The sequence below is a fragment of the Myxocyprinus asiaticus genome, chromosome 13, assembly GCF_019703515.2.
Source record: "Myxocyprinus asiaticus isolate MX2 ecotype Aquarium Trade chromosome 13, UBuf_Myxa_2, whole genome shotgun sequence".
NCBI classification, from domain to species: domain Eukaryota; kingdom Metazoa; phylum Chordata; class Actinopteri; order Cypriniformes; family Catostomidae; genus Myxocyprinus; species Myxocyprinus asiaticus.
The window spans coordinates 38,003,324-38,028,844 of record NC_059356.1 but is presented as its reverse complement, the minus strand read 5'-3'; the positions used below and the strand labels follow the sequence as shown (position 1 = coordinate 38,028,844).

Genomic DNA, 25,521 nt, shown 5'->3' with positions numbered 1-25,521 from the left:
ATTGAGTAATCTTTAACAAAATGAAAATAATAAAACTTAAAATATTTTTTTTTTTTATTTTATTAAAGATTACTCAATTAAATGTGATGGAATTTAGTTATTAAATTGAAATGCGTAAATCTTTAAATACTTTTTTTCAGTGAACTACAAATGTTATTTTATATAAAAAAGACAAATCCTTTTCTTTCATTTATGAGAAGTAAAACTATAAACTTATGGCCCCAAAATTGCTAGGCCCTACTGAGTTTTTAAATTTTTTATTTTTTATTATTGATTTTTAAAATTATTTTTCCTCTGTGAAATTTTGATGTTTATTTAATGTTTATCGCCAGAAAATTGTCAAGCTGTCTTTAGACATGTCCCAAATTTTGGTAACAGTGTTGCAAAAATTGCAAACCTGATATAAAATATATAGAACAAATAGAACAGCTCATTAATATTTAGTTTGGCCTCCCAAGGTTTACAGTTAACATTTTATGAAGGTTGGCACCTCCTGACCATTTTGTGAAGAGGAAAAAAAATTACTTGAAGGGATAGTTCACCTAAAAATTTAAATTCTATCATCATTTACTCACCCTCATGCCATCCCAGATGTGTATGTCTTTCTTTCTTCTGCTGAACTCAAATTAAGATTTTTAGAAGAATTTATCAGCTCTGTAGGTCCATACAATGCAAGTGAATGGTGACCAGAACTTTGAAGCTCTACAAAGCACATAGAAGTAGCATAAAAGTAATTAATATGACTCCAGTGGTCAAATCCATGTTTTCAGAAGGTATATGATAGGTTTTGGTTAGAAACAGATCAATATTTAAGTGCTTTTTTCCTATAAATGTCCACTTTCACTTCCACATTTTTTTCTTTTGTTTTGTTCGTTTCGCATTCTTCGCTCATATCACCACCCGCTGGGCAGAGAGGAGAATTTATAGTAAAAAAAGGACTTAAATATTGATCTGTTTTTCACCCACACCTATCATATCTCTTCTGAAGACATGGATTAAACCACTGGAGCTGGATTGATTGCTTTTATGCTGCCTTTATGTGCTATTTAGAGCTTCAAAGTTCTGGACACCATTCACTTGCATTGAACAGACCTACAGAGCTGAGATATTCTTCTAAAAATCTTCATTTGTGTTCAGAAGAAAGATAGTCATACACATCTGGGATGGAACAAGGGTGAGTACATGATGATCTTTCATTTTTTTCTGCAAACTATTTCTTTAATTTTAAGGCGTTTAATGTTCTATTGTGAGTGAACCCTATTCATGGACATTGTTTATCAGTTACCTATAGTAACTGAAGTCCCTGTTGCTCTGTTGGGATATACTGTATCGTATTGTGTATGTCAATGTATTTTATGCATTTAAATGTGCAAAAGTGAAATTACATGCAATAGTGGAAAAAAAATGTGAATGCAGTTTATATTAACACAAGAGAGTGAACGGTTAAATTGCGTCACTCGCATTGTTTACACCGGTGGTCCTCCCCCTCCCCCTCCCCCATACATACAGGCACTCAGTCATCCCTCCTTTCTTTCACTTCATCTCCATCCCCCCTCTCTCAACTCCTCCTCTCCCTCACTACCGCTGTTTCCAACAGCTGATTTTCACATCGGAGAGAGAGAGAGATAAACATTGTGGGACAGTATAGGTTTTGGATCAGCAGCAACAGCACAGGGATTTAAAGCGACTGAAAATGCAGGGTGAGTGTCGCAGCGGACCGCCAGCATCCGTGATGAGGATTTGAGCTCCGCTGCCATCAGCCCGGAGAGGTTAGCCGCTTTGCTAAAGCTAACTTTACAAACATCTGCAGCCAATGAACACGCACTACCACGCTTTACACTGAGTCACTGCTCACTTGTCCTGCTCTTTTTTGCATTATAAGGGATTTTATTCCCTTTATATTTACATATTTGCCCTGGAAAGGATCATTTGAGCACATAAATATCATATATAGGTCATGGAGCAGATTAATTAGCAAGCTAGCCGGAGGTAACAGCTGGTGAGGTCGCGTTAGCTTGTAACCGCCGGAGAACTTCAATATGAAGAAATAACTGGCTAGATATTATATAAATCTGAGGAAAGGGGAGACTGTGTGTAGGCTGACTAGTGTGGTATGTAGGGCGGCTTATCATAGTTTAAATATTAACCTTGTTGTCTCATTGCATTGTAGCTTGTTAGCTTGGGTATATAGGGGAAAGAGCTGCTTGTGAACAAAGATGAGGAGAAAAACTGCTGTTAAGTTGGAAATCAGTTTATAGACGTGTGGCAAGCACGTTTTTTTTTTGCAGGTTGTCCAGACAAATAGTGTTGGCAGACCTTAGAATGAGTGACCACATGATTAAAGTACAAAAACCCTTGGAATGAATGCATTGCAATCAGTGTTGGGTGTATTGCATTACTCAGTAATTAATTACTGTAATTAAATTACTTTTTCAGTGTGTAAAGTAAGGGATTACCCTTAATTTTTCAGTAATTTAATTACAGTTACTTCTGATGTAATTGTGTTAAATACTTTATAGACTATGAACAGTTCTATATAAAACAATAGTGAAATTTAAACTCTAACGTTAAAATATAGGTTTTCTGATTTAACGCTGCCCTCTTAAATTCTTTGGCCAGTTCATGAGTAATTTATTTGATTTTATATGATTTATTTGAAAGAATTAAAATAACAGATTCATGTCTATCCTTTTTTTTTATTTAATTTTTTATCCCCTTTTCTCTCCAATTTGGAATGCCCAATTCCCACTACTTAGTAGGTCCTCGTGGTGGCACGGTTACTCATCTCAATCCGGGTGGTGGAGGACAAGTCTCAGTTGCCTCTGAGACCGTCAATCTGCGCATCTTATCACGTGGCTCACTGTGCATGACACCGCAGAGACTCATGCTACTCTTCGCGATCCACGCACAACTTACCACGCGCCCCATTGAGAGCGAGAACCACTAATCGCGACCACGAGGAGGTTATCCCATGTGACTCTACCCTCCCTGGCAACCGGGCCAATTTGGTTGCTTAGGAGACCTGGCTGGAGTCACTCAGCACACCCTGGACTCGAACTCGCGACTCCAGGGGTGGTAGTCAGCGTCAATACTTGCTGAGCTACCCAGGCCCCCGTTTCATGTCTGTCCTTGTATTTTTCATCTGGTCGATGTTGATAAGGGTTTTAGAAAGTAATTAGTAATAAGTAATGCAATTACTTTTCAGAAAGAGTAATTAGTACAGTAATCTAATTACACTGTATAAGATGTAGTTAGTAATTAATTTTTTAGAGTAACTTGACAAAGCCAACATACTTTTATTCACATACTTTGTGTAGGGTTTTTCTAAAATCCCTAAGCCAAGATCAAAATGATCAATTGTAACTCCTCTTAGAGATTTCAAGCTACATCCACAAAAATTTGGCACAGACCTTCAGACTGTTATGACTCTGGTTGTTATGACTTTGCTAGCAGTTCGCACTTACGGTTTTGCACAACAGACGAGCAAAATTCAGAAAAGTCCCATAGACTACATTGAGCCCGTTTACATGCACATCAATACGCTTATTACTCCAAAAAATCAGCTTATTTAAAAAACTGTCAAACCAAGAAATGCGTTTACATGACATCTGAAAAAATTGCTTTATTCTCTTTTTTTTGCCATCAAACGTGAAGTGGCACACAGTTGCACACAACACGTGCTGGTAAGAACGCTGGTTAAGGTGTTTACATGCAACTCGAAATCGGGGTAATGGGCAAAAATCTACCCATGTCGATTGGTTTATTCTTACGGCGTTTATGACCTTACAACGGTAAAGGAAAGCCATTTAATGCATTTCCTTTCACACACACCTTGTCGGCTTATTAAGCATAATTGGTGATTATGACCTTACAACGGTAATGTGCAAGATTCCATACCAAGAGAAGCTGAACAAGGAATCAAAGGAGCGCTACTTCAAGAAAATAAAGGAAATTAACGGGCTCAATCTGTACAATTGAAGAGGGGTCGGGTGATCTCAACGAGCTACCGCAAGTAACATTTCCAGATGTGTTTTCCTACCTTGTTTGTGGTGTGAGCGCTTACACATTCGAGCAGTTCAGAAATTATAAATCTCTCAAGGCCCACCTTATGTTGTGGTTCGGATCTTACCGGATGTGGACTTCTGGACGACACGTCTGACAAAGGCACAGGTTTTTTTCCTCAAAGTTTCTCTACCTGAGCTTGTGGCTTGTTATTACACCCGAGCACTCTCCACAACGCTGCATGCTAAGCCTTTAACCGAGTTACAGCCATCTCACACAAGAAGGCCAAGAAAACAGGCACTAGAGAACATAAACAAACTGTGGTGCCTTTGCAGAGGGCCTGAAGACCAGGACGAAATGGTGGCTTGTGACAACGAAAAATGCAATCCAGTGGTTCCACCTCAGCTGTGTGGGACTCAGTCAGGCACCTTCAGCAAGTTAGCCATTGCTCTGTGCCACATGCACACAGATGAACTGAAACAGTGGAGCTCAAGTGTGTTTTTGTATTTATATCTCCCTTTTGATGGCTGAATTAACACTTTTTTTTTTTTTATTTAAATTGTATCTTCTTTATATTGTTTATATATATATATATATATATATTTGCCTTTTTTATTTTAACTGACATGCTGTCAGTACTTGAAGGTTACACTGCCACTTTACTTATTTTACCTGTTGTATTTGCACTACAATGTTACTGTGAACTGTACACATATTTCAACATATGTTACACAAATAAAGAGATTCAGAATTGAAATACTTTTCCATAATTTATTATGGTAACACATGGTATGCAACATATGAATAGCGCTGTTAATGCAGCATATGCAGTTCATATTTAGTTCACATTGTTTATGGTTTCATAACACTGGGGCACATATTAGTCAAGGCACAGCACACAGTCTTGTCAAGAAATATCATGTCCTCGCCTTCACATGGGAGCACCATGCTCACTGGTACGGTCTCACTTAGTATGGTGTAACTGGTGCGTACACATCCAATCACCCTCTCCACATGGACCCTGAGGTGAGCTGTCTGCCGTGTCTCCTCCACATCTTTTGCATCCAGCTGGCAGCATCCTCTTGTGAATGCAGGGATTTTCACTTCTGCACGCATTAGTCCGACACTGTCCCTGATGTCAAATCCACGATCCACCAACACCAAGTCTCCAGGCAATAGTTTATGAAGAAGGCCACTGTTCTTCTCAGTCACATGTTTGTCACTGACACGACCTCCCCACCCTTTGGAAATGAAAGAGATAGCTTCCTGTGGTGTAATGCCAATGAGATACTTTAGGGTGTGCTTGTGTTTGTAGTGGGAAAATGTCTGTGCTCTAACTTTCTGATTTGATGCTCTCTCAATGTTAATTTCAAAGCAGTCCACAATAACCACAACATGATTGCCAAAATCCTCCACAAACTGATGTGGCATGCTGCCTTGCAAGCAGTGTCTCTCTGGCCAGTGCACCAAAGGGCTGAGGTGTGTAAACATTGCACCTCTGGTGTCTCTGAACGTGGTGGACACATGGTCTTTCGATCTATGCAGAAGAGGTGTGCAGTGTGCTGAATTGGTAGATTCAGCCTCAGGTGCATCAGAGTTAAGAGGAGCATCTGAAAAGGCAAAAGCCTATCTGTGGTAGGCAGGAAAGAAGCTGCATCAGCACACCCATCACAACTGCAAAACATGGAAGCCCAGTGTAGTACTTGACCTTCACTTCATCATCTTTCAATAAATGCTCATCCATCTTCTTTTGGGAGAGCTCTTCCATCATTATCCTGTTCTCCTCTAACAAGCGGTTAATTTCGGCACGCCTGTGTCTACAAAAACTGCATTCCTGTGGTTCTCCAGTGTTGTCCTTTGGTGCAGCCTTATCCATCTGTGAACTCTGTGCAGCTACATCTGGTGGTGCAGCTTCATCCATCTGTGAAGCTACATCTGGTGGTGTAGCTTCATCCATCTCTGATCTCTGGCCACCCGGATTGAGGCGAGTCACTACGCCACTGCGAGGATTAGAGCGCATTGGGAATTGGGTATTCCAAATTGGAGAGAAAAAAGCTCCTTGATCACATCTGATTTTCTACAACTCATGTTGTCTGGAGTTTTTTGTTTACTGGATGTTCTTAAAAATATATTTTTCCAATATTTTGTCCGCAGAACAATCCAAAAACACTTTAAACTGCAGTACAGCCCATTGAAGAGACTGTACATCTATCCCTTACAGCCTCGTTGTCATTCCTATTAAAAATCAAAGATGGCGCTGCTGTGAATAAGGTCTATAGAGTGCAACAGACTGGTTCTGGAAGTAAAAATCCCATCTAATTTTTCTATAGACGCATTGATTTTCAATGATTACTTATAAACGCTTCAAGACAGATCTACCTTGAGCTCCGAGGTTGTTCATAGATGGTATATGCTTGTGTTGAAGACATCCATCTGCCTTATTTCAACTTCATTGTTTTAATAGCGTGTTTGATTGTGGATTTACTGGTAAACAACTACATTACCCATGGGACAGCAGAGAACGGTTCACTAATGGAAGAACTGTGGACAAGAAAGCCCGCAAAATTTGTCTCGGAACAACCGCCCACTTCCATGATGCACTGGGAGTGACGTAATAGAGTCGGTGTCTCTTCGCCCTTAAACTACTTATCTATTTGTACATATCTAAATATTTTGCAATGAACATAAAATATATTGCTTCTATACTTATAATCAACAACCTAAAATCAATAGTTTGAGAAATTCCCATTGTTTTTTATTTAATTACATCATTCGCAATGCTTCTTGTGATTGTAGTTTGTACCCTCATGTACCTCTGTCTTTTTGTCCGATTATCAAATATTTTTTTTTGCCTCAAAACAAAGTTTATATTGTGATTCACCTAGGAGCTGGTTGGTTTGGTTCATGGCTTCAAACTCTTTTATGGAGAATATTATGAAAAGCCTGTGGGGAAAAATGAATTGGAAAAATACTTCCGGAACCCAGACACTGAATAAGTGGGTGGGGCACTGTTGCGCTGTATTGATGGAATGTTAAAGAGCACCTATTATGGTTTTTAAATGTGCCTAATTTTGTTTTAAAGGTATCATACAATAGATTTACATGCATCCAAGGTCAAAAAACACTTTAATTTGCTCATAATTTAAATTGCTGCATTACCTTTTTTTCCCCAGTGTCAAAAATGACTCGTTCAATGATCCGTTCTAAAGGATTCATTCTAAACTCCTTTCAGAGAGCCTACTCTGCTCTGATTGGTCAGATGTCCCAGTCTGTTGTGATTGGTCTACCACTTAGTGTAGTGTTTGAGGGCGGGTCAAAGCTGTTCGCGAGCAGCCAATGAAGACCAGAGGCGGGTTTTTTGTTACCAAATTACGTAGGTTAGTACAGGAAGTAAGTCTGGAATTACTAACGACTCATTTCAGGTGTTCAGAATCGGTTCTTTCTTTTGGGAGTCAATAACTCCGTTTGTCGTGCACTTTGATTTTTGAAACTTAGCAGACTTTTTTACATTCACAAACAGCTATATAACACACTACATGAAAGGTAATATTTGAAAAACCATAATAGGTGCTCTTTAAAACAGTCTAAGACTATTCCAACTTCAGTTGTCCAAAAATTCAAATGTAAACGAACCCACACTAGGCCTTTAATCTGCTTTAAGTTGCTCTATCTATCGATCGATCGATCCAGCCTCCAAGTTTTCGAATTATTTTGAACTATCAGATAATACTTTTTCAAACCAACATCAAAGTTTGTCTCTACAAACTTTATCTGTGAAGTTCTTCATTGTGACCTAATTCAGTATGGGTTAGTTAACCATCAACCATCAGGTTGTTCAGTTAAAGGAATAATCCGGGTTCAATAAAAGGTACTCAGTCGACAGCATTTGTGAAAAGCAAAAATCTGAGGCACTTACAATGGAAGTGAATGGGGGCCAGTTTTTGAATGTTAAAAATTAAAAACTTAAGATGATTCACTTATGTTTTCCAATTTTGTAAGTCACTTTGGATAAAAGCATCTGCCAAATGAATAAATGTAAATGTAAAATACACACTGTTTCAAAAGTATAGACACAAGACATATATAATATGCGTTTTAACATGATTTTAGTGTGAGAAAATCGCTTACTAACCTTTTCTGTGTAAAGTTATAGCCAATTTTACACTTTGTTGCCATGACGATGTGATGTCAACAAACCCTAAAACGACTGTAAAAATGACAATTTAAACAACTTTACAGCTCAAATAATACACGAGTTTTAACAGAAGAATTAATGTAAGTGCTTTTATAAAATTATAAGCTTCAAATTTCTGCCTTTAAACCCTCCAAAAATTGGCCCCATTCTCTTCCATTGTAAGTGTCTCGCTGTAACCTTGAATGTTGCTTTTTTTATTAAAGAAAAGGAGGGACAAGTTAAAATTAATTTTTGTGGTAATCAGCATTATGCCACAAATGCTTTCGATTGAGCTTAACTTGTATTGAACCTGGAATATTCCTTTATCTTGGATGTAAAAGGATGGTTAACATGAAATATTATTCAAAAGTTGACATGACCTGAAGTGTGACATCCTGTACTGCATCTAAAACTTTTGCCAATTCTTTTAGAATTATTATGTATGCACATTTTATAACTTCATATTGAGAGAATGCAATGAATATTTGTCCCTTTAAAATTCATTCATCACACAGATGGAACATTTGAATGTTCATTTTAATGGAACATTTAATATAAACTATTGAAGGCAAAAAAAGGTGATTAAAAATAGTTGAAAAATAGATGGTGTCTAGTTACAGGACTTAAGATGTACACTTTTTTTTTTTTGTGTGCATTCACAGAAATGATTTCTAAATTATTGACCATGTTTACATGCACTTAAGAAAACAGTTTATTTCAGGGTTTTTGCAGAAAGCTGCGTTCTGAAATGTCATGTAAACAAGAATGCAGAACGCAGTTAATTGTGGTCATGTAAATGTATTAGTGGTGTTCCAACCATTTTTTTGAGGAGGCGCATGTGCGTGGAACAGATTGGAAAACAATTGTCAAAGGATGGGGCCCAACAACATGTCAACACAGCAGAAAGAATTCAGCATTACTGGGAGTGCAGTGGGTGAAAACCCATACACTGTATACCCATTTATACACACCAATGTAAAATATGGACTGTCTCCACATAAGCGTATATGCGCTCATACATTGAGGGAATCCCAGAGTTTTACATAAGAGGGAAACCCCACTGTTGCAGTGCAGTTCCGCTGCAGGTCGTGATAGAAGCAAACACAGCAACCGCTCAAAATATCTCGAAATAAAGCGAAGCATCAGAGAATAAAATAGCGAACCCTGTTCTGATTCCATGTTTGTTATACACACAATACTAACACAGCTCATGTAAATGCATACACAGATTTTGAGCCTTGAGCAGCTTTCTCGCAATCTGGTTCCATGTAAACGTGGTCAGTGATGTTGATTAAAAAGATTCCATGGGTATATTACGTGTCAACTACGCAAAAATATTGTCTGGAGGTTTGACCCATGTCGAAGTTTGGCATATGATACATTGCTTAGAAATTTTGAGGTTTACTAAACTCAGTAAAAGTGTAGTTTTTATTGCTTTAATGAATATACTCCTGGATCCAATTCATCAACTGAGACTTTGTTGATTATAGGATGGCTTTCCATGGATCCACTCGGCCGACATTGTGTGGTAACTTGTTCCCAGGATCAGAGCTAGGCCACAAGTTTTTTTGTGTCAACCCCACGACTGGTACTACCTCAACGAGCCTCAGCACAACGCCAAACCCGACTGGACCCAACGCACCTGCTGGGACTCCCAGGCACCCGGTATCTCTCGGGGGCAGCGCAGGCGGAGGTGCGGCCATCCCACAACCTTGCAGTAACCCCGCAAGTGAGGTTCCATGTCCAGCTGAGATGGAGCCCGATCGACCGATCGGTTATGGTGCATTTGGAGTGGTCTGGTAAGTACTGCGGTCGTGGTAAGTCATCCGAGCACATTGATTTGAAGTTTGAAGAATATTTAATGTGATGATATCTCAGTGAGATCTCAAATCTTGTGACTTGTTGAGGAGAGTTGTACTATTACTTTCTGAAGCGATCGGATGTACAATATTTGTCCTGGAGTACCGTAAAATGGATGAAAAAATCCCATAGATTTACATTGAGGTAGGGACCCGAGGGCAGTTCCACTAGCCATGCATTAGTTACAACTTAGACTAGTTATAGCGTAAATGGGCACCAAGTTAGAATTTACGCATTACTAAATATTTGAGCGCTGAACTGTAGCCGCACGTCTTAACAAAATATTTACCAAAGCCCCTGACCAGGAGTAACGATTGTAATAAAAATGCAAACTGATTAAACAACATCAATGAGCTAATGTTTTGCGTGACTTCAGTCCTTTAGACTCTATGATGTTACTCTTGTTTACATTGACGAGAGAGAACATTATGTAAAAAGCTGACGTCTTGCAAGTTTCTGGTAAGTTTCAACACATACTGGCAAGTTTCAACCCGTACAAAATATATAGGAGGTAAATTAATAAATGTCGATTTTTTTTTTTTCTCTCTCCAGTCTGTTGTACTAGTGTTTATTTATTGCCTATTATTAATTTTAGAAACAGTTCCTGAATATTATCAATTACATATTTAAATTTACTCTTATTATATTTACTTATTTTTATATAGATTTTGCACATTTTGCACACGGCTGGTACAACCCTACCCTGAGCTATACCTAGAGACCAGAATATCATAGAGACTTGGGTGTGGGCTCTTTTGACTTGGGCCAGTAAGCAACCACCCAGAACACCCCATCAACTCACCAAGGCTAGAAAGTGTTAAAATCTAGTCATCCTTTTGTTTTACTTTGGTAGGTCTGTGACGGATCCTCGGGATGGGCGCAAGGTGGCCTTGAAGAAAATGCCCAATGTCTTCCAGAACCTGGTGTCCTGCAAGCGTGTGTTCAGGGAACTCCGGATGCTGTGTTTCTTTAAGCATGACAACGTAAGTTTTGCAGGTGTAAAAGGGAATGATGCATGCATGGAAGGTGGGAAAAGGTTTTTAGATGCAGAAGGGAATAAAAGGGAAGAGTGGGAGAGATAAACAAGTGTATCTTTTCAGAGATTCATCCCTCAGAAGTTCTCGTCATTGTTTACTATCATACATGAGAGCTGATATTTTGATATAATGATGGGAATTTGCTTTGGCAGGTTCTGTCTGCCCTTGACATCCTCCAGCCTCCACAGATTGACTGCTTTGAAGAGATGTATCCTTCAGACCCATATCTCACCTAAAGCTGCTGCTCTCTGATATATATATATATATATATATTTTTTTTTTGTATTCATTGTTTTTTGTTTTTTTTAGTCACTGCTATTCTTATTTTTACTGTCCTATAAATTAGAATGTATATAAGGAGAATCCTCATGCCTCATGTAATGAAAAGGAGTAGTTCACCCAAAAATTCTCTCATCATTTTCTCACCCTCATGCCATCCTAGATGTGTATGATATTCTTTCTTCTGCTGAACACAAGGATTTTTAGAAGAATATCTCAGCTCTGTAGGTCCATACAATGCAAGTGAATGGTGGGCAGATCTATGAAGCTTCAAAAATCACATAAAGGCAGCATAAAAGTAATCCATAAGACTCCAGTGGTTGAATCCAAATCTTTATATAATATGATAGGGGCGATATGATAGGTGTGGGTGAGAAACAGATCAATATTTAAATCCTTTTTTACTATAAATGTTTACTTTCACTTCCACATTCTTCTTTTGTTTGCATATCGCATACCTACTGGGCAGGAAGGTGAATTTATAGTAAAAATATTGATCTGTTTCTCACCCACACCTATCATATCACTTCTGAAGACATGGATTTAACCACTGGAGTTGTATTGATTACTTTTATGCTGAAGATTCAAATTTCTGGCCACCATTCACTTGCACTGAATGGACCTACAGAGATTAAATATTCTTCTAAAAATCTTTGTGTTCAGCAAAAAAAAAGAAAAAAAGAAAGTCATACACATCTGGTATGGCATGAGGGTGAGTAAATTATGAGAGATTTGTTTTTGTTTTTTTGGATGAACTGTTCCTTTAAGTAATTCGATTTTTTTTTTTTTTTTTCAATTATTGTGTGCCGGTATGACTGTAAATAACATGCAAAGGTAGAAAATGTGTCAAACTGATTTTGCTTTTTATACCACAGTAGAAATATTTAAGCAGCTATAAGCAGGCAGGACTTCTTTATGGTATTAACACATGAGAGCGACGTGGAACAAAACATGGAGTAGTGCAAAAATACAGTGCATGACGTGTACCAAACATGACAAAATGAGGAAGAACTTTAGGATGTGTATTGTTAGGGACAATGCACACAATTGTGCTTATATTTTCTATTTTACAACACCGTCAAATGTGACCCATCCAATCAGATTTTAGATCCCTTTTTCTATATAATGTTAGTTTTGTAAAAGAGTCCTTATACCATTTAAGTGATTAAGAGAAAGTGGTTTAACACATGTAGGTTTCTCCTGAAGAACGCGTCTTATTGTGGTCATGTAAATGCATAAGTGGCGTTCTAATCCGTTTTTGAGGAGGCACATGTGAGTGGATAACAGACATCATTGGATGGATCCAACAACATGTCAGCACATTCACAACACAAAGAATTCACCATTTCTGAAAGTACAGTGGGAAAATCACAAAAAATATAAACTATACCCAATGTAAAATATCAACTGTCCCTCACGTTCGTGTATATGCGCTAGTACAGTGGGGAATCCCAGAGTTTTATGTAAGAGGGAAACCTCACTACTGCAGCACAATTCCGCTGCACGTCGCGATAGACAGTGAAGAAAACAAACACAGCAACAACTATGGAATATCTGGAATTAGAGTGAAGAAACAGAGTATAAAATAGCAAAGTCTTTCTTGAATCTCATGATTTACACAAGCGTCATGGGAGAATTACATTGCCATGGAGAAAGCTGCTTATTGAACGAGCCGTATGTCTATGGGAGTGAAGAGAAAGCCGCTAACACAGCTCATCTAAACGCATGCATCGATTTCAAGCCTAAGCAGCTTTCTCACAATAAACGGCTTTCTGGTGTCCATGTAAATGTGATCAACGTGTTCTTTTGTTTTCTTAACTGGAGCTGTGTTGTAGATATGTGATAACCGAGCTCATGCAGAGTGACCTGCATAAAGTCATCGTTTCCCCTCAGCCTCTCACCACCGATCACATCAAGGTGTTCCTCTACCAGATACTCAGGGGTGAGTTCATGTGTGCATATGTCACTTTTGGATTATTATATTTGTTTTGAGGATCAGGGGGATTTAATCTGGACAGATGACCATTTGATGCATTTTGTGCCCTCATTGCAGAATAGGATCACCTTTGACCTTGTAATCAGCCTCGCAGGCTTTAATCTTGTGTTCTGAAAATACAATTTGTGCCTGAAATACAATCAGATATTGATATTATGCATTTTTCTTATGATATTGCATTGATACTTTAGATCGTTATATTGATCTTTTTTATTTATGTGTGCTTTTTATGTCACTTCCTACAGTTGAAACTGATCCTGAAATGATGTGTCTCTCTTTGCTGCAGTTACAATTGTGATCCAATAATGATATTGTGATGTACCATGATGTATCGATTTCTTGACATGTATTACAACCTGTATCGTGAGGTAGTTGGCGATACTCTGCCATCAAAGCCGTCTTCTCACAGAGACTATATTTCTGTTTAAGGGGAGTCTGCACCAATACAAATTTGTTTCCCCCATTTGTGGGTTCTCCCTCCATTTCCAACTTTTTCTATGATTCCAATTTGGTGCCACGATTCAAACATGCGTTGAGCTACTGTTTTGAGAATACACACAAGCATACAAACAAGGTGGCAAAGCACTACGATATCAGCAAATACCAAAAAGTATCAGTGCGATCTGATTTTTTGCAGATTTTCCATTTGTCTGCACTTTTTTTAAATTGTTGTCCTGTGTAAACATGCGCTTGATGGATGTCTTTGGCTGTTACGTGCAGGAGCACCACGTTTTTACGCCGTGTCAAGTTATGGGCCTTCAGCTGTTAAAAGCGAACAAAAACAGATTGCGTACAGTCTGGGCAGCCCCTTGGGTTGTCTTGTCCTTTTATGAATTCTGTCTCTCTATCTCTCTTTCAGGACTGAAGTACCTGCACTCTGCAGGCATTTTGCACAGGGACATCAAACCAGGGAACCTGCTGGTAAACAGCAACTGCCTGCTTAAGGTACCTCACTGCTGATGTGCTCGAATGTACTCAAAGTTACACTAAAAATAGCAAAGATAGAAAGGTTATATTGCTTTCTCTTTCAGATTTGTGACTTTGGTCTGGCACGAGTAGAGGAACCAGACCCAAATCGTCACATGACCCAGGAGGTGGTGACGCAGTATTACCGTGCTCCGGAGGTCCTGATGGGATGCCAGCATTATAACTCAGCTATAGATGTCTGGTCTGTGGGCTGTATTTTTGCCGAGTTGCTAGGCCGACGCATTCTTTTCCAGGCTCAGAGCCCCATACAACAGGTAATGATGTGTGTTAGAGGAGAATCCCTCTGAAATAAGATTTTGCTTTTGTATTTTCAGCATTGTTGTGTTCAAAAAACGTGATTTGGAAGCATTATGAAGTGTCTTTTCACTCACTCCTTTTTTTCTTTGTCAGTTGGATCTGATCACTGATCTCCTCGGGACTCCTCCGCTTTCTGCCATGGCATCTGCATGTGAAGGAGCTCGGGCACACATTCTTAGAGGACCCCACAAACCAGTTCTGTACCCTCTTTTACGATCATTTTTAAGCCTCGATTATAAAATGAACTAAATTTGCAGGGTCCAGTGTTAACACACTCACCAATGAGTAGAACTGGCTTTGGAAAGTAAATAAAACAGATTTTACATGGTTTAAATACAAAATCTGAATCTCCCTCCATCTACCCTGATGTAAATGACAAGAGCGAATCAAATCAAAGACATAAAATTTGTAACAGATACAATTGTTGCAGTTTGCTCGTCTTCTAACAGCTTTTAGCTCAGTGGAGAATTTATAATTGGAAGTTTATCTGAATGTTTATTTTTCTTGCTTTCTTGCACCAAAATGCAAGCCAAAAGCAAAATAATTCCTTTCTTATCTGTACAGATATATGTATTTTCAAAATCAATATAATGCAAAATACAGTTTCATGGCTGGAAAGAAATAACTATGGCCGGTAAAGTTTCCCAATTATCCACCATTGGCAAAGAGGTATTTTTGGACCCTTTGTACATGTATCATTATCACCTTGTAATTTGGTAATCTACCTACAAATCAAGTTGTCTGTCGGAGATTGATCTCCCAAATCTGTGATATTATCTATTTCTTGTCACAGCTTAATGATATAATATGCTGTTGTCTACACAAAGGTTATGATGGCTATTTATTGAAAAAATTCTTACATTGTTTTTGCTCTTTCGCTCCCTCAGCCCTCACTGTCTGTTCTGTACATGTTGTCGGATGGAGCAACACATGAAGCGGTTCATCTTCTGTGCCGCATGCTAGTCTTTGATCCGGTGAGTATGAAACTTTCAGCTCAAAACAATATTTTCTAAAATGTACTAAATCTGTAGATGGGGTTAGAATCGACTGAGTTTGCCTTTGTAAATCACAAGATTGACATTTAAAGCACAGTTGCTCAATGTTCGGGTGAATATTCGTCATATCCATGTCATAATTCACTCCAAAACCAGCAGAAAGAAATATTAAATCTGTTTTTAAGACTTCTAAGATTTTTTTTTACATTGACATTGTTTATGAAAAATAAGGACCCCCCCATGTTCTCAGTGCTATAATGCAAAAACATACACTCACTCACCACTTTATTAGGAACACCTGTATATCTACTTATTCATGTGATTATTTAATCAGCCAATCGTGAGGCTGCATTGCAATGCATAAAATCATGCAGATACGGGTCGGGAGCTTCAGGTAATGTTCACATCAACCATTAGAATGGGGAAAAAATGTGATCTCAGTGATTTCGACCGTGGCATGATTGTTGGTGCCAGACGTGCTGGTATTTCTGTAACTGCTGATCTCTGGGGATTTTGACGCACAACAGTCTCTAGAATTTACTCAGAATGGTGCCAAAAACAAAAACATCCAGTGAGCAGCAGTTCTGCTGATGAAAAAGCCTTATTGATGAGAGAGGTCAACGGAAAATGGCCAGACTGGTTCGAGCTGACAGAAAGGCTGCGGTTACTCAGATAACCCCTCTGTGCAATTGTAGTGAGCAGAATAGAATGTACAACACGTCGAACCTTCAGGCAAATGGGCTACAACAGCAGAAGACCATTTTGGGTTCCACTTCTGTCATCCAAGAACAGAAAGCTGAGGCTGCAGTGGGCACAGGCTCACCAAAACTGGACAGTTTAAGACTGGAAAAACAGCCTGGTCTGATGAATCTCGATTTCTGCTGAGGAACACAGATGGTAGGGTCAGAATTTGGCGCCAACAGCATGAATCCATGGCCCCAACCTGCCTTGTGTCAACAGGCCAGGCTGGTGGCAGTGGTGCTATGGTGTGGGGAATGTTTTCTTGGCACACTTTGGACCCGTCAGTGCCAATCAATCATCACTTGAATGCCACAGCCTATTTGAGTATTGTTGCTGAATGCTGACCATGTACATTCCTTCATCGCCACAATTTTCCCTTCTTCAAATGGCTACTTCCAGCATGATAATGCACCATGTCACAAAGCAAAAGTTATCTCAAACTGGTTTCATGAACATGACAGTGAGTTCACTGTTCTTCAGTGGCCTTCCCAGTCACCGGATCTGAATTCAATAGAACGCTTTGCGATGTGGAAGAACGGGAGATTCGCAGCACGAATGTGCAACTGACAAATCTGCAGAAATTGCGTGATGCAATCATGTCAACATGGACCAGAATCTCAAAGTAATGTTTCCAACATCTGTTGGAATCCATGCCACGTAGAACTGAGACTGTTTTGAGAGCAAAGGGAGGCCCTGCCTATTAATATAGTGTTCCTTATAATGTGCTCAGTGAGCGTATATGGTAAATTGTTGGAGAAATTCACCATGTATTTGGCTGGTTTATTTAGTTAATTCCTGGGCTAATAGTCTGTGTGTCCGTCTCTGTCTTCAGGCCAAGCGGATCTCAGGCAGTGATGCTTTGTCTCACCCGTACTTGGACGAGGGTCGTCTGAGGTACCACACCTGCATGTGTAAGTGCTGTTACTCTGTTCCCAGTGGGAGGGTGTACACTCGAGACTTTGAGCCGCCTGCAGATCGACCTTTCAGCCACAACTATGAACAGAGCATGCACTCTGTCTGGCAGGGCAAAGGTGACTCTGCTCTCTGTGACACAAATATATTTTCATTTTTTTATTTTTTTTTTTGACATGATGGACATATTAATGACCAGTTCGCTCTCTCTCTTCATCTCAGAGCTCATCCATCGTTTTGTAACAGAGCACCAGCAAGGCAAACGAGTGCCTTTGTGCATCAATCCTCAGAGTGCAGCCTTCAAAACCTTCATTAGGTCAGTATGAGAAGGTGTTTTCTGACAAAAACCTTTTTACAGTTCATTCAATCTAAATTTATATCATTAATATACTGATATACTAATATATATAATATTCTAATATGACTGTTTATTAGGGCTGGGGAAAAAATCGATTCTGTTTCAAATCGTGATTCTTGAGCCAAACGATTTTAAAATAGTCTCCCTGATGAAAAATATATATATATATATATATATATATACCTGCTGTATATGTCAGGAGTCATTCTGCAGATTCTGTCTGACACTGCTTTAATAAATAGTTATAAAAAGGCTTATCAAACTGTTGGATGCTGTAAACTACGTTTTCGCGCTCCCGCAATATTTATAATCTAACAGTCAGGGTATTCATACGCAGTGGCGGGTAATTTCACACATTTACCTGCCTCTGTCAACAAGAAATGCCACTAGACACAAAGATGCTTGCTTGAGGAAACACACCTGATTTTATTTTGAAGATCAGTTCAGAAGTTAATTTGCGCTTTGGTGCCAACGCGTGCAGCTCGATCGTGTCTCGGAACACGCAAATTGTGAGTTCTCGTTTTTTTTTTCTCTGTTAGTCTTCTTGGAGCAGTTTGTAAGAATAATGTTCTGTATGAGAACGCAGCATAGGATCTTAGATAATCTCAGGATGCATATGCAAATTACATGCAACTACACTGGGACCACAGGTGAATTTTCATGTGTGTCTAATTCAGTACAGCCTCAGAAACGGTTCTTGAACAAGTTTACTCTTTAGCCTCCATTTGTATGTTGCAAAATTATCATTATGATAATAGTAATAGCCTATGGTAATATGTTATATTCTAAAATAACAAAATAAGTTTGATAAGTTAAAATGATATTTTGTATATTTGTTGAATAAAAAATGGACAATACAGCCTTATACATGGGTTCCTTTGCACTAACTAGTCGCCTAGCTCAGACAACGCACTGAGGTCGATTGGTAGTTTTAAATTGGTAGTTTTGCACATCCCTACCTTTTACCTGCAAATTATATATTACAGAGTGTAAACAATTGTCATTACAGACACAACTGTTCTTCAATCGACTTTTCTTTATGAGAAAAGGACAAAGTTTATTTTGATCTTTTTAAGAAGTTTTTATATCAAAACATCAAATCACAAAACTTACAGCATCGCAATACATATCGAATCGGCTAGGAAATATTGTTGTAATATCGAATCGGGAGGTCTGAGGCAATTTCCAGCCCTATGTTTATAAGAGTTCTTTAGGCCTAGATGGAATCTGTGGACTGTTTTGCATTTTTTTGTGCTGATTATTAGGGAAACTCTGCGGAAGGGGTTTAAACATAGCAAAAATTTATTAAATGGACCTGAGAGTACTACACTGTTATTGATAGCCAAAATTATGAAATTAGCCAAAATATTTCCTAAACAAACATGCACGAGATGGGGAATGCATAGAACTTTTATGAATGACAGATGTCACATTTCTGCGGAAATCTGTGGAATTTTCTGCAGAGTTCTGCGCACGCATATTCCGTCTGGGCCAAGATGTTTCCAAGCTTGGAAATATACTGTAGATAAATTATACTGCTGTTTCTCCAACTTTTGATGATATTCAATATATATCTCTATGTATTTGATCTGAAATGGCTTAATTTTTTTATTTTAAATCAAAGAAACCTTAGTTTCAATTGAACAGCCATTGTAGCAAAGTATAATTTAAAATGTTAACATTTGAGTAAAAAAAAAGAAAGAAAAAAAAGAAGAAAAAAGACATGTTTTTCATTAAGTGAACACAAGGAAAAATATTAATTATATTCATTTATATGTTCCAATATAGCAATAGAATTAAACAGCAATTTTAACTACATATATATTTTAATAAAAAATCTTAATACATGGCACACAATGCTACACTTTGACTTCTGTGAACATTTTTTGAGTGACAACGTAAACAATTAGTTGAATCAGAGATTTTTGTCAATTCATTGAAACTGATAGTTTGATTTGAATCACTGATTTATAGAAATAAATAGAACTTATTGTGTATTAAAGTATGTGCTATTTAGGACACTTAATGGCCAAATAAAATGCTCATAAAAATCATTGTGTTTTTCAGATGTCTCTTAATTTTATATAGTCAGCAAAATCATGAATTTATTGTGAATATTCAATATATCTACTAGAGGTAGACAAATATATTGGTTATAATTATTAATCAGGGCCGGTAATTTAAGAGTTATCCATTATGTGCAAAAATCTATCCTGATAGGTGCTGATGCGTTGCTGTTTTTTAGTTTTAGTTTTTTCCTTCATCAATTAACTTTATCTGGTGAAATCTATACAAAGCTCCTCATCTGGTGAATATTTGCTTTATTTCCATGCGGTTAGCATGCATTGTGAACGCATCTCTGTAGGTTCAGTAATATATATCATTGTATTAAAGAAACAAAGACTAAACTGATTAAATCATAAAGTAATGCAAGACACATTCACCTTGAACCTGAAATTGAGCTTTATTTTCTTGTCTTTAGGCAGCATTAACTGTATCACCAAAATGCAATACAAACACAAATTCAATAAGATCATGGATTTGGCAGCATTATTTTGGGTGAATTTATTAGGCTTATTTATTTGGATTATTATTGTCTTTACATTTATAGTTGTCTTTAGTTCTTAATCTGTAGGCTATTAGTAATTTTCCACCTGTTGTCATTGACGGATGCTATCTTGATGGCAAATGGAGCCATTGGAGACGGTAAATGTTTGGATTTGGGGAGGTGGTTAAATACGATTTTTTTTTTATCACTTTCTTTTTTAGTTTAGTTTAAAGTGCAATTTGAATTTAGAAATGTCTTGTTTATGTTTTTCGTGTTTCAATAAATGAATTAAATTTTCAAAGCAAAATTTTATAAAGCAAAATAATTCACTGACCCTTGGCAGGGGGTCGACGATGTAATCGGATATCACAATATTTTTTTAAGGCAATTATCGATAAAATATTTTTTACATATCGCCCAGCCCTATGCACAATAAACTGCTTTTGGGATTTTAATAATTTTGGACTCTTGTAGCCTTAAAGTCTGTGCCCGTCTTAGTAAGGGAAGAATAAGAAACTTTAGTTTTTAGCCACCTTAGTTATCGTTATCGTCAAAATCTACTATCTATCGACCTATCTACCAGCCTTAGTTATGAGTGTCCTTATTTGTTGTGTAATGTTGGCTTATCTCCATCAAAGATCCTCCACCAAACATCCATTTTTAAGCAAATTGCTTTTTTAATGCCTCTTTGATAAACTCTCTTTTCTCTCTTACATTTGGTGTACCAGATCTACTGCCTGGCATTCCTCGAAGGTATCAAGGAAAGAAGAGAGATGAGGGATGAGAAGGATTTTAAAGTGATTTTGGGAAAATGGAATACAGGAGCAGGCTTGTATTGGAGATGGTTGAAGATGGTTCTTGATGGACGACATGCTTTTGAAGGACTTCTCAGCACTCTTTCCAAGTCAACATGGGGATTTCTCCAAAAACATATTTTCAATCCAGTTCCATTTTCACAACTCGGATTAAGGATGCTTCTGATGCTGCTGAGAACATTTTATACCGAGTGTGTTGTTGAAGATTATGGGAAATGGAGTTTTCCACTGAAAAATCACATGGATTGTAAAATATTGACTCAATGCCCAACAGCAATGTTGTGCAATACAGTTATCCAAAATAATTCAACCGACAAGACTGCGCTGATGATGATTTCACTGGGCTTTGTCACAGATGAGATGACAGTGTCCACAAGCCCATTGCATCGCCACAGAGGCCATCCACGCATATCTCCAAACTCTGTCTGTAGACTTTTATCACTGTGTTCCGTTTGCGGGTTCTTAGGTTTTATTCTTAATATTCTGGCAACCAAATGTTTCTTACACTTCTTACTTTGTTACTGCTTCCTCATACAATTTAAGCATTCCCTGCTTTCTGTTTAACGTCACTCAAATTTTTTATGAAAATACCTTCTTACTGTTATTTTTTGTTTGTTTGTTTGAAATTTACAGTTTTGTTCTTGCAGATTTTGTTCTAACCTCAACACTTGTTGAGAACTTTGCATCTTTTGAGCGAAACGTTAGTTATAGATTTGTATTCGAACGCTGTATATGGGTGACGGTGTCTGTTTGAATGGATGTATGTGCTTTTAGAGCGTATTCTTAATCTGTGGAATACAACATTATGTCATTTACAATGGTATTCTCCACCTGAATCATCTTCCCAAAAGTCCCTTCTCCTTTTTAGGACCAAAAGAGATCCACCAGTATCCCGTTCTGTGATTGGCTAAGGCTCTGTAGGCAGAGAAGATACACAAGTTTTCTGGTTGAATTGAATTGTATTTAATTTCTCTTTAATTTATTGTCGTCTTGTCCATTTTGTTTGGTGTTTGTATTAGGCAGACCAGTTGTGACCGCTTCATGGAGGCATGAGCGAGCCATGTGGTCTGCATGTGTTCTTGAAAAACTGTTTTCGGAGAGTTTAGGGAATGTGCAGTGTTGTACTTTGAAATAATCCATTACCTCAACAGGCCCATGCTTCACTGGGCTGGTGTGCATAGACTGAACCCAATCATTTATAAGAAATGTACTGTAATGCAGTCGTGTGACGTCAGAACCACTCCACTGAACCACAGTCTCTCTCTCTCTCTCTCTTTATCCCTCAGTCTTTCTCTTTATCTCTGGATCAGTCTACCTTTCTCTCCTTTAGAACAGGGGATTGTTGGGACGGTGGCTGATGGGTGAGTTTTAGATAGTTGTTGGGGAAATGCTGCTGTTTATTTGTCTAATACCTCCAAAACCTCCCCAACACATTTGTAAAAGTAATACGTCTAGAGCTCAGGTTTTATATTGCAAAATATGGACTAGACTGTAGACAGACTAGACGTATATCCAGAAGGACTTACTGTAGACAGAGGCAGTCGCTGGTGCTCTGCTTATTGCAGAATGCGCATTACAAAAAAGCATCCAGTACTGTAAATGCTTGCCTCCTACCACTAGGTGTCAACGAAATCTTGGGGCATGATTGGATGCACCAAGGGTGATTCTCATCAATAATGTCTCACCAAATGTATCTTTAATGCATGTGTGTTAGAACTTAATTTGGATTTGCAACTGCAGTGCATTAGGAGTTTTATTTTAGAAACTTTAAATGTGCTGTTTGCTATTTAATTTTATTATAGGAACATATTTGGTTCTTTTAGGATTTTTGTTTCCATGTATTGTGACCAATTTTAGGCTTTAATTTTGCTTCTTAAGTTGATGTTGTTTTATGACCACTTTTGCTATTGTGTTGGTAGAAAACAAAAACTAGCAGAATAGTGACAGAGAGGAATGAATATCAATGGGTTGGCTAAGTCTTTTTAGTCTTACCGACTGCCAAGCAGAAAGTGAACATTAGGTAAATGGTGAATTCCTTTTCCCGTCAGATAATAGATGTTAGACATTTTTAAGATGAAGCTAAAAACTTGATATTCGTGTTAATGACTATTATGGCTTTGATAATATGATTGAACTGTTGGGTTATCATTGTTAACTGTTTTATTAGATTTTTTTCCTTATTTTTTCTTTTGTCTTAAGAATTTTAGAAGAATTGTATTTTTTTTTTTTTTTTTTTTTTTTGTGTGACTTTTCTGTTCCCAACAAATACTTGAAGTTTTTAAGAAAAAAAAAGAAAAAGAAAGAAGTGGATTAGGCTAAAATAGATATTAAAGAGACAGACACTGGAAACTTTGCCTCTGCATCTGATTGGTTTGCAATTACAATTGCATTCAGGATCTGCGACTGTTTTGGAATTAGGATAAATTTTAATCATGAAGTTATTTGATAAATGTCTAAGACAATTCAATCATTTGTAGTGCTGCTGTCCAGTTAAATTTTAAATCTTGAACATGAAAACGTTTCAATGTTTTCAGTAAAGGTATTCAATATGGGCTATTTTGATTCAGCATAACCTTCAAAGTCAAAGCACAATCAATACAAGTAGATATTTATATAGCATTCATTAACAGATGATTCCCTGTGCATTTAATATTTCCAAATTGGAGTACAAAATCTAGATCCTAAACCATATAGTACGCCAGAACCTGTGCAATGTCCACTTTATCACAGTAAGCAGAAGATTGTGCATGCATGCACAAGCTTTATTTCCCCACCTTGTCCCCTCTCCAAATAACCATAAATTTGCAAATTACCATCCAGACACTGCCACATTTAACAGCACTAGAAACTAGGAAAAAGGAGAAAATACATTGCAAAATAATGATAATAAAAATACATTTACATTTAGTCATTTAGCAGATGCTTTTATCCAAAACGACTTTTCAAATGAGGAACTTGGCAAGCAATTTTTCATGCAAAAGTCAAAATCTGCAGTATTGCACTGCCAGGTTCTCAAAGTGACTGGAGCAGTAAAGATGTCAGCACAGAAGAAAGAGACAGACAAGTAAAAAAAAATATAGATATTTTTTTTTATTGTTAAATAGTAAGTGCAGTTAGTATTCGCTGGTTAAGTGCTCATGGAACAGATGTGTTTTCAGCTGGTTCTTCAATGTTAAGATGGCTTCAGCAGATTGTGTGGAGGTTGGAAGCTCATTCCACCAGAGAGGAGCCGAGAAACTGAATGATCGTGAAATGCTCTCTGTACCTCTGGTGCTCATTCATGGACCACAGAGAGTGAGTTGGGACATAGACCTGGAGGAGTGAAGTGAATAGGGTGCTGTTCCACTTGTCCTGAAGGCCAGAGTCAAAGCCCTCTTTGGCTGACTGAAGACCAGACATGCTGCTGCGTTCTGGACCATCTGCCGTGGCTTAATCGTGCTAGCTGGGAGGCCGGCCAACAGAGCACTGCAGTAGTCCAGTCTTGAAATGACTTGAGCTTGGACCAGGAGCTGCACAGCATATTCAGACAGGAAAGGTCTGATTTTCCTGATGTAGTAAAATGATAATGTGCAAGACAAGGTGGTTGAAGTTAAACTGGTTATTGACCACCACTCCCAAGTTCCTGGCTACGGGTATCCTGGTTGGTGTTAGTACTGTTGAACCAAGATAAATGGTGAGATTATGGTAGACAGATGGTTACCCACTATTGGCACAATGTGAAATATATGAAGTTCAAGAATTCAATGAATTTGGGGCCTGGGTAGCTCAGCAAGTACTGATGCTGACTACCACCCCTGGAGTCACGCGTTCGAATCCAGGGTGTGCTGAGTGACTCCAGCCAGGTCTCCTAAGAAACCAAATTGGCCTGGTTGCTAGGGAGGGTAGAGTCACATGGTGTAACCTCCTCGTGGTCACGATTAGTGGTTCTCGCTCTCAATGGGGCACGTGGCAAGTTGTACATGGATCGTGGAAAGTAGCATGAGCCTCCACATGCTGTAAATCTCCACAGCGTCATGCACAACGAGCCACGTGATAAGATGCGCGGATTGACGGTCTCAGAAGCGGAGGTAACCGAGACTTGTCCTCCACCACCCGGATTGAGGTGAGTAACCACGCCACCACGAGGACCTACTAAGTAGTGGGAATTGGGCATTCCAAATTGGGAGGAAAAAGGGGATAAAAAAATATATAATAATAATGATAATAATAAAATAATAATAATTAAATGAATTTGCTTATTTAATTTCAAAATTATCGTATTATGTCCTTATTATGTAGTAATCCATTTATAAAAGCAAAAAGTGAGGTTTCTCCACATTTTATTACAAAGACAAAATATTTGCAATTGGTTTTAAGGGCGACGTGTTCATCCTGAATGCTGTTGATGGGGTTGCAAGTCATTTTTATAGTCATATATCCATTCTTTAAATTTCCTAGCATTAATTAATTATCTGAAGAACTCTCCACACGTATATAGTCAATATGTATGAGCAAAAATATAGATAATTCTTAATTTGTGC

At 38.0% G+C, this 25,521-nt stretch overlaps 1 protein-coding gene and 1 pseudogene across 2 annotated transcripts; one reads left to right on the top strand and one right to left on the bottom strand.

The window, feature by feature from the left end:
- Window positions 1-1,550: 1,550 nt before the first annotated feature.
- LOC127450519 (serine/threonine-protein kinase NLK2-like) lies at window positions 1,551-23,350 on the top strand. 2 transcript variants are annotated; one of them, XM_051714729.1, is made up of 12 exons: window positions 1,551-1,769; window positions 9,667-9,975; window positions 10,890-11,019; window positions 11,226-11,281; window positions 13,188-13,294; window positions 14,208-14,293; window positions 14,380-14,589; window positions 14,726-14,827; window positions 15,520-15,606; window positions 17,201-17,399; window positions 17,503-17,596; window positions 20,915-23,350. In XM_051714729.1, the coding sequence occupies exons 2-12, from the start codon at window positions 9,668-9,670 to the stop codon at window positions 20,961-20,963; spliced, it is 1,428 nt and encodes a 475-aa protein (XP_051570689.1). In that variant the 5' UTR covers window positions 1,551-1,769; window position 9,667; the 3' UTR covers window positions 20,964-23,350. The 2 variants fall into 2 exon arrangements, with proteins under 2 accessions (XP_051570689.1, XP_051570691.1); XM_051714731.1 differs by having other exon boundaries at window positions 1,554-1,700.
- On the bottom strand, window positions 4,855-5,959 carry LOC127450980 (uncharacterized; annotated as a pseudogene).
- Window positions 23,351-25,521: the final 2,171 nt, after the last annotated feature.

Coding starts and splice junctions, on each gene's coding strand:
- LOC127450519 (XM_051714729.1), top strand. CDS start 9,668: ATGGCTTTCCATGGATCCACTCGGCCGACATTGTGTGGTAACTTGTTC. Junction 14,590..14,725: donor CTCAGAGCCCCATACAACAG/GTAATGATGTGT, acceptor TTTCTTTGTCAG/TTGGATCTGATCACTGATCT. Junction 17,597..20,914: donor GCCTTCAAAACCTTCATTAG/GTCAGTATGAGA, acceptor TTGGTGTACCAG/ATCTACTGCCTGGCATTCCT.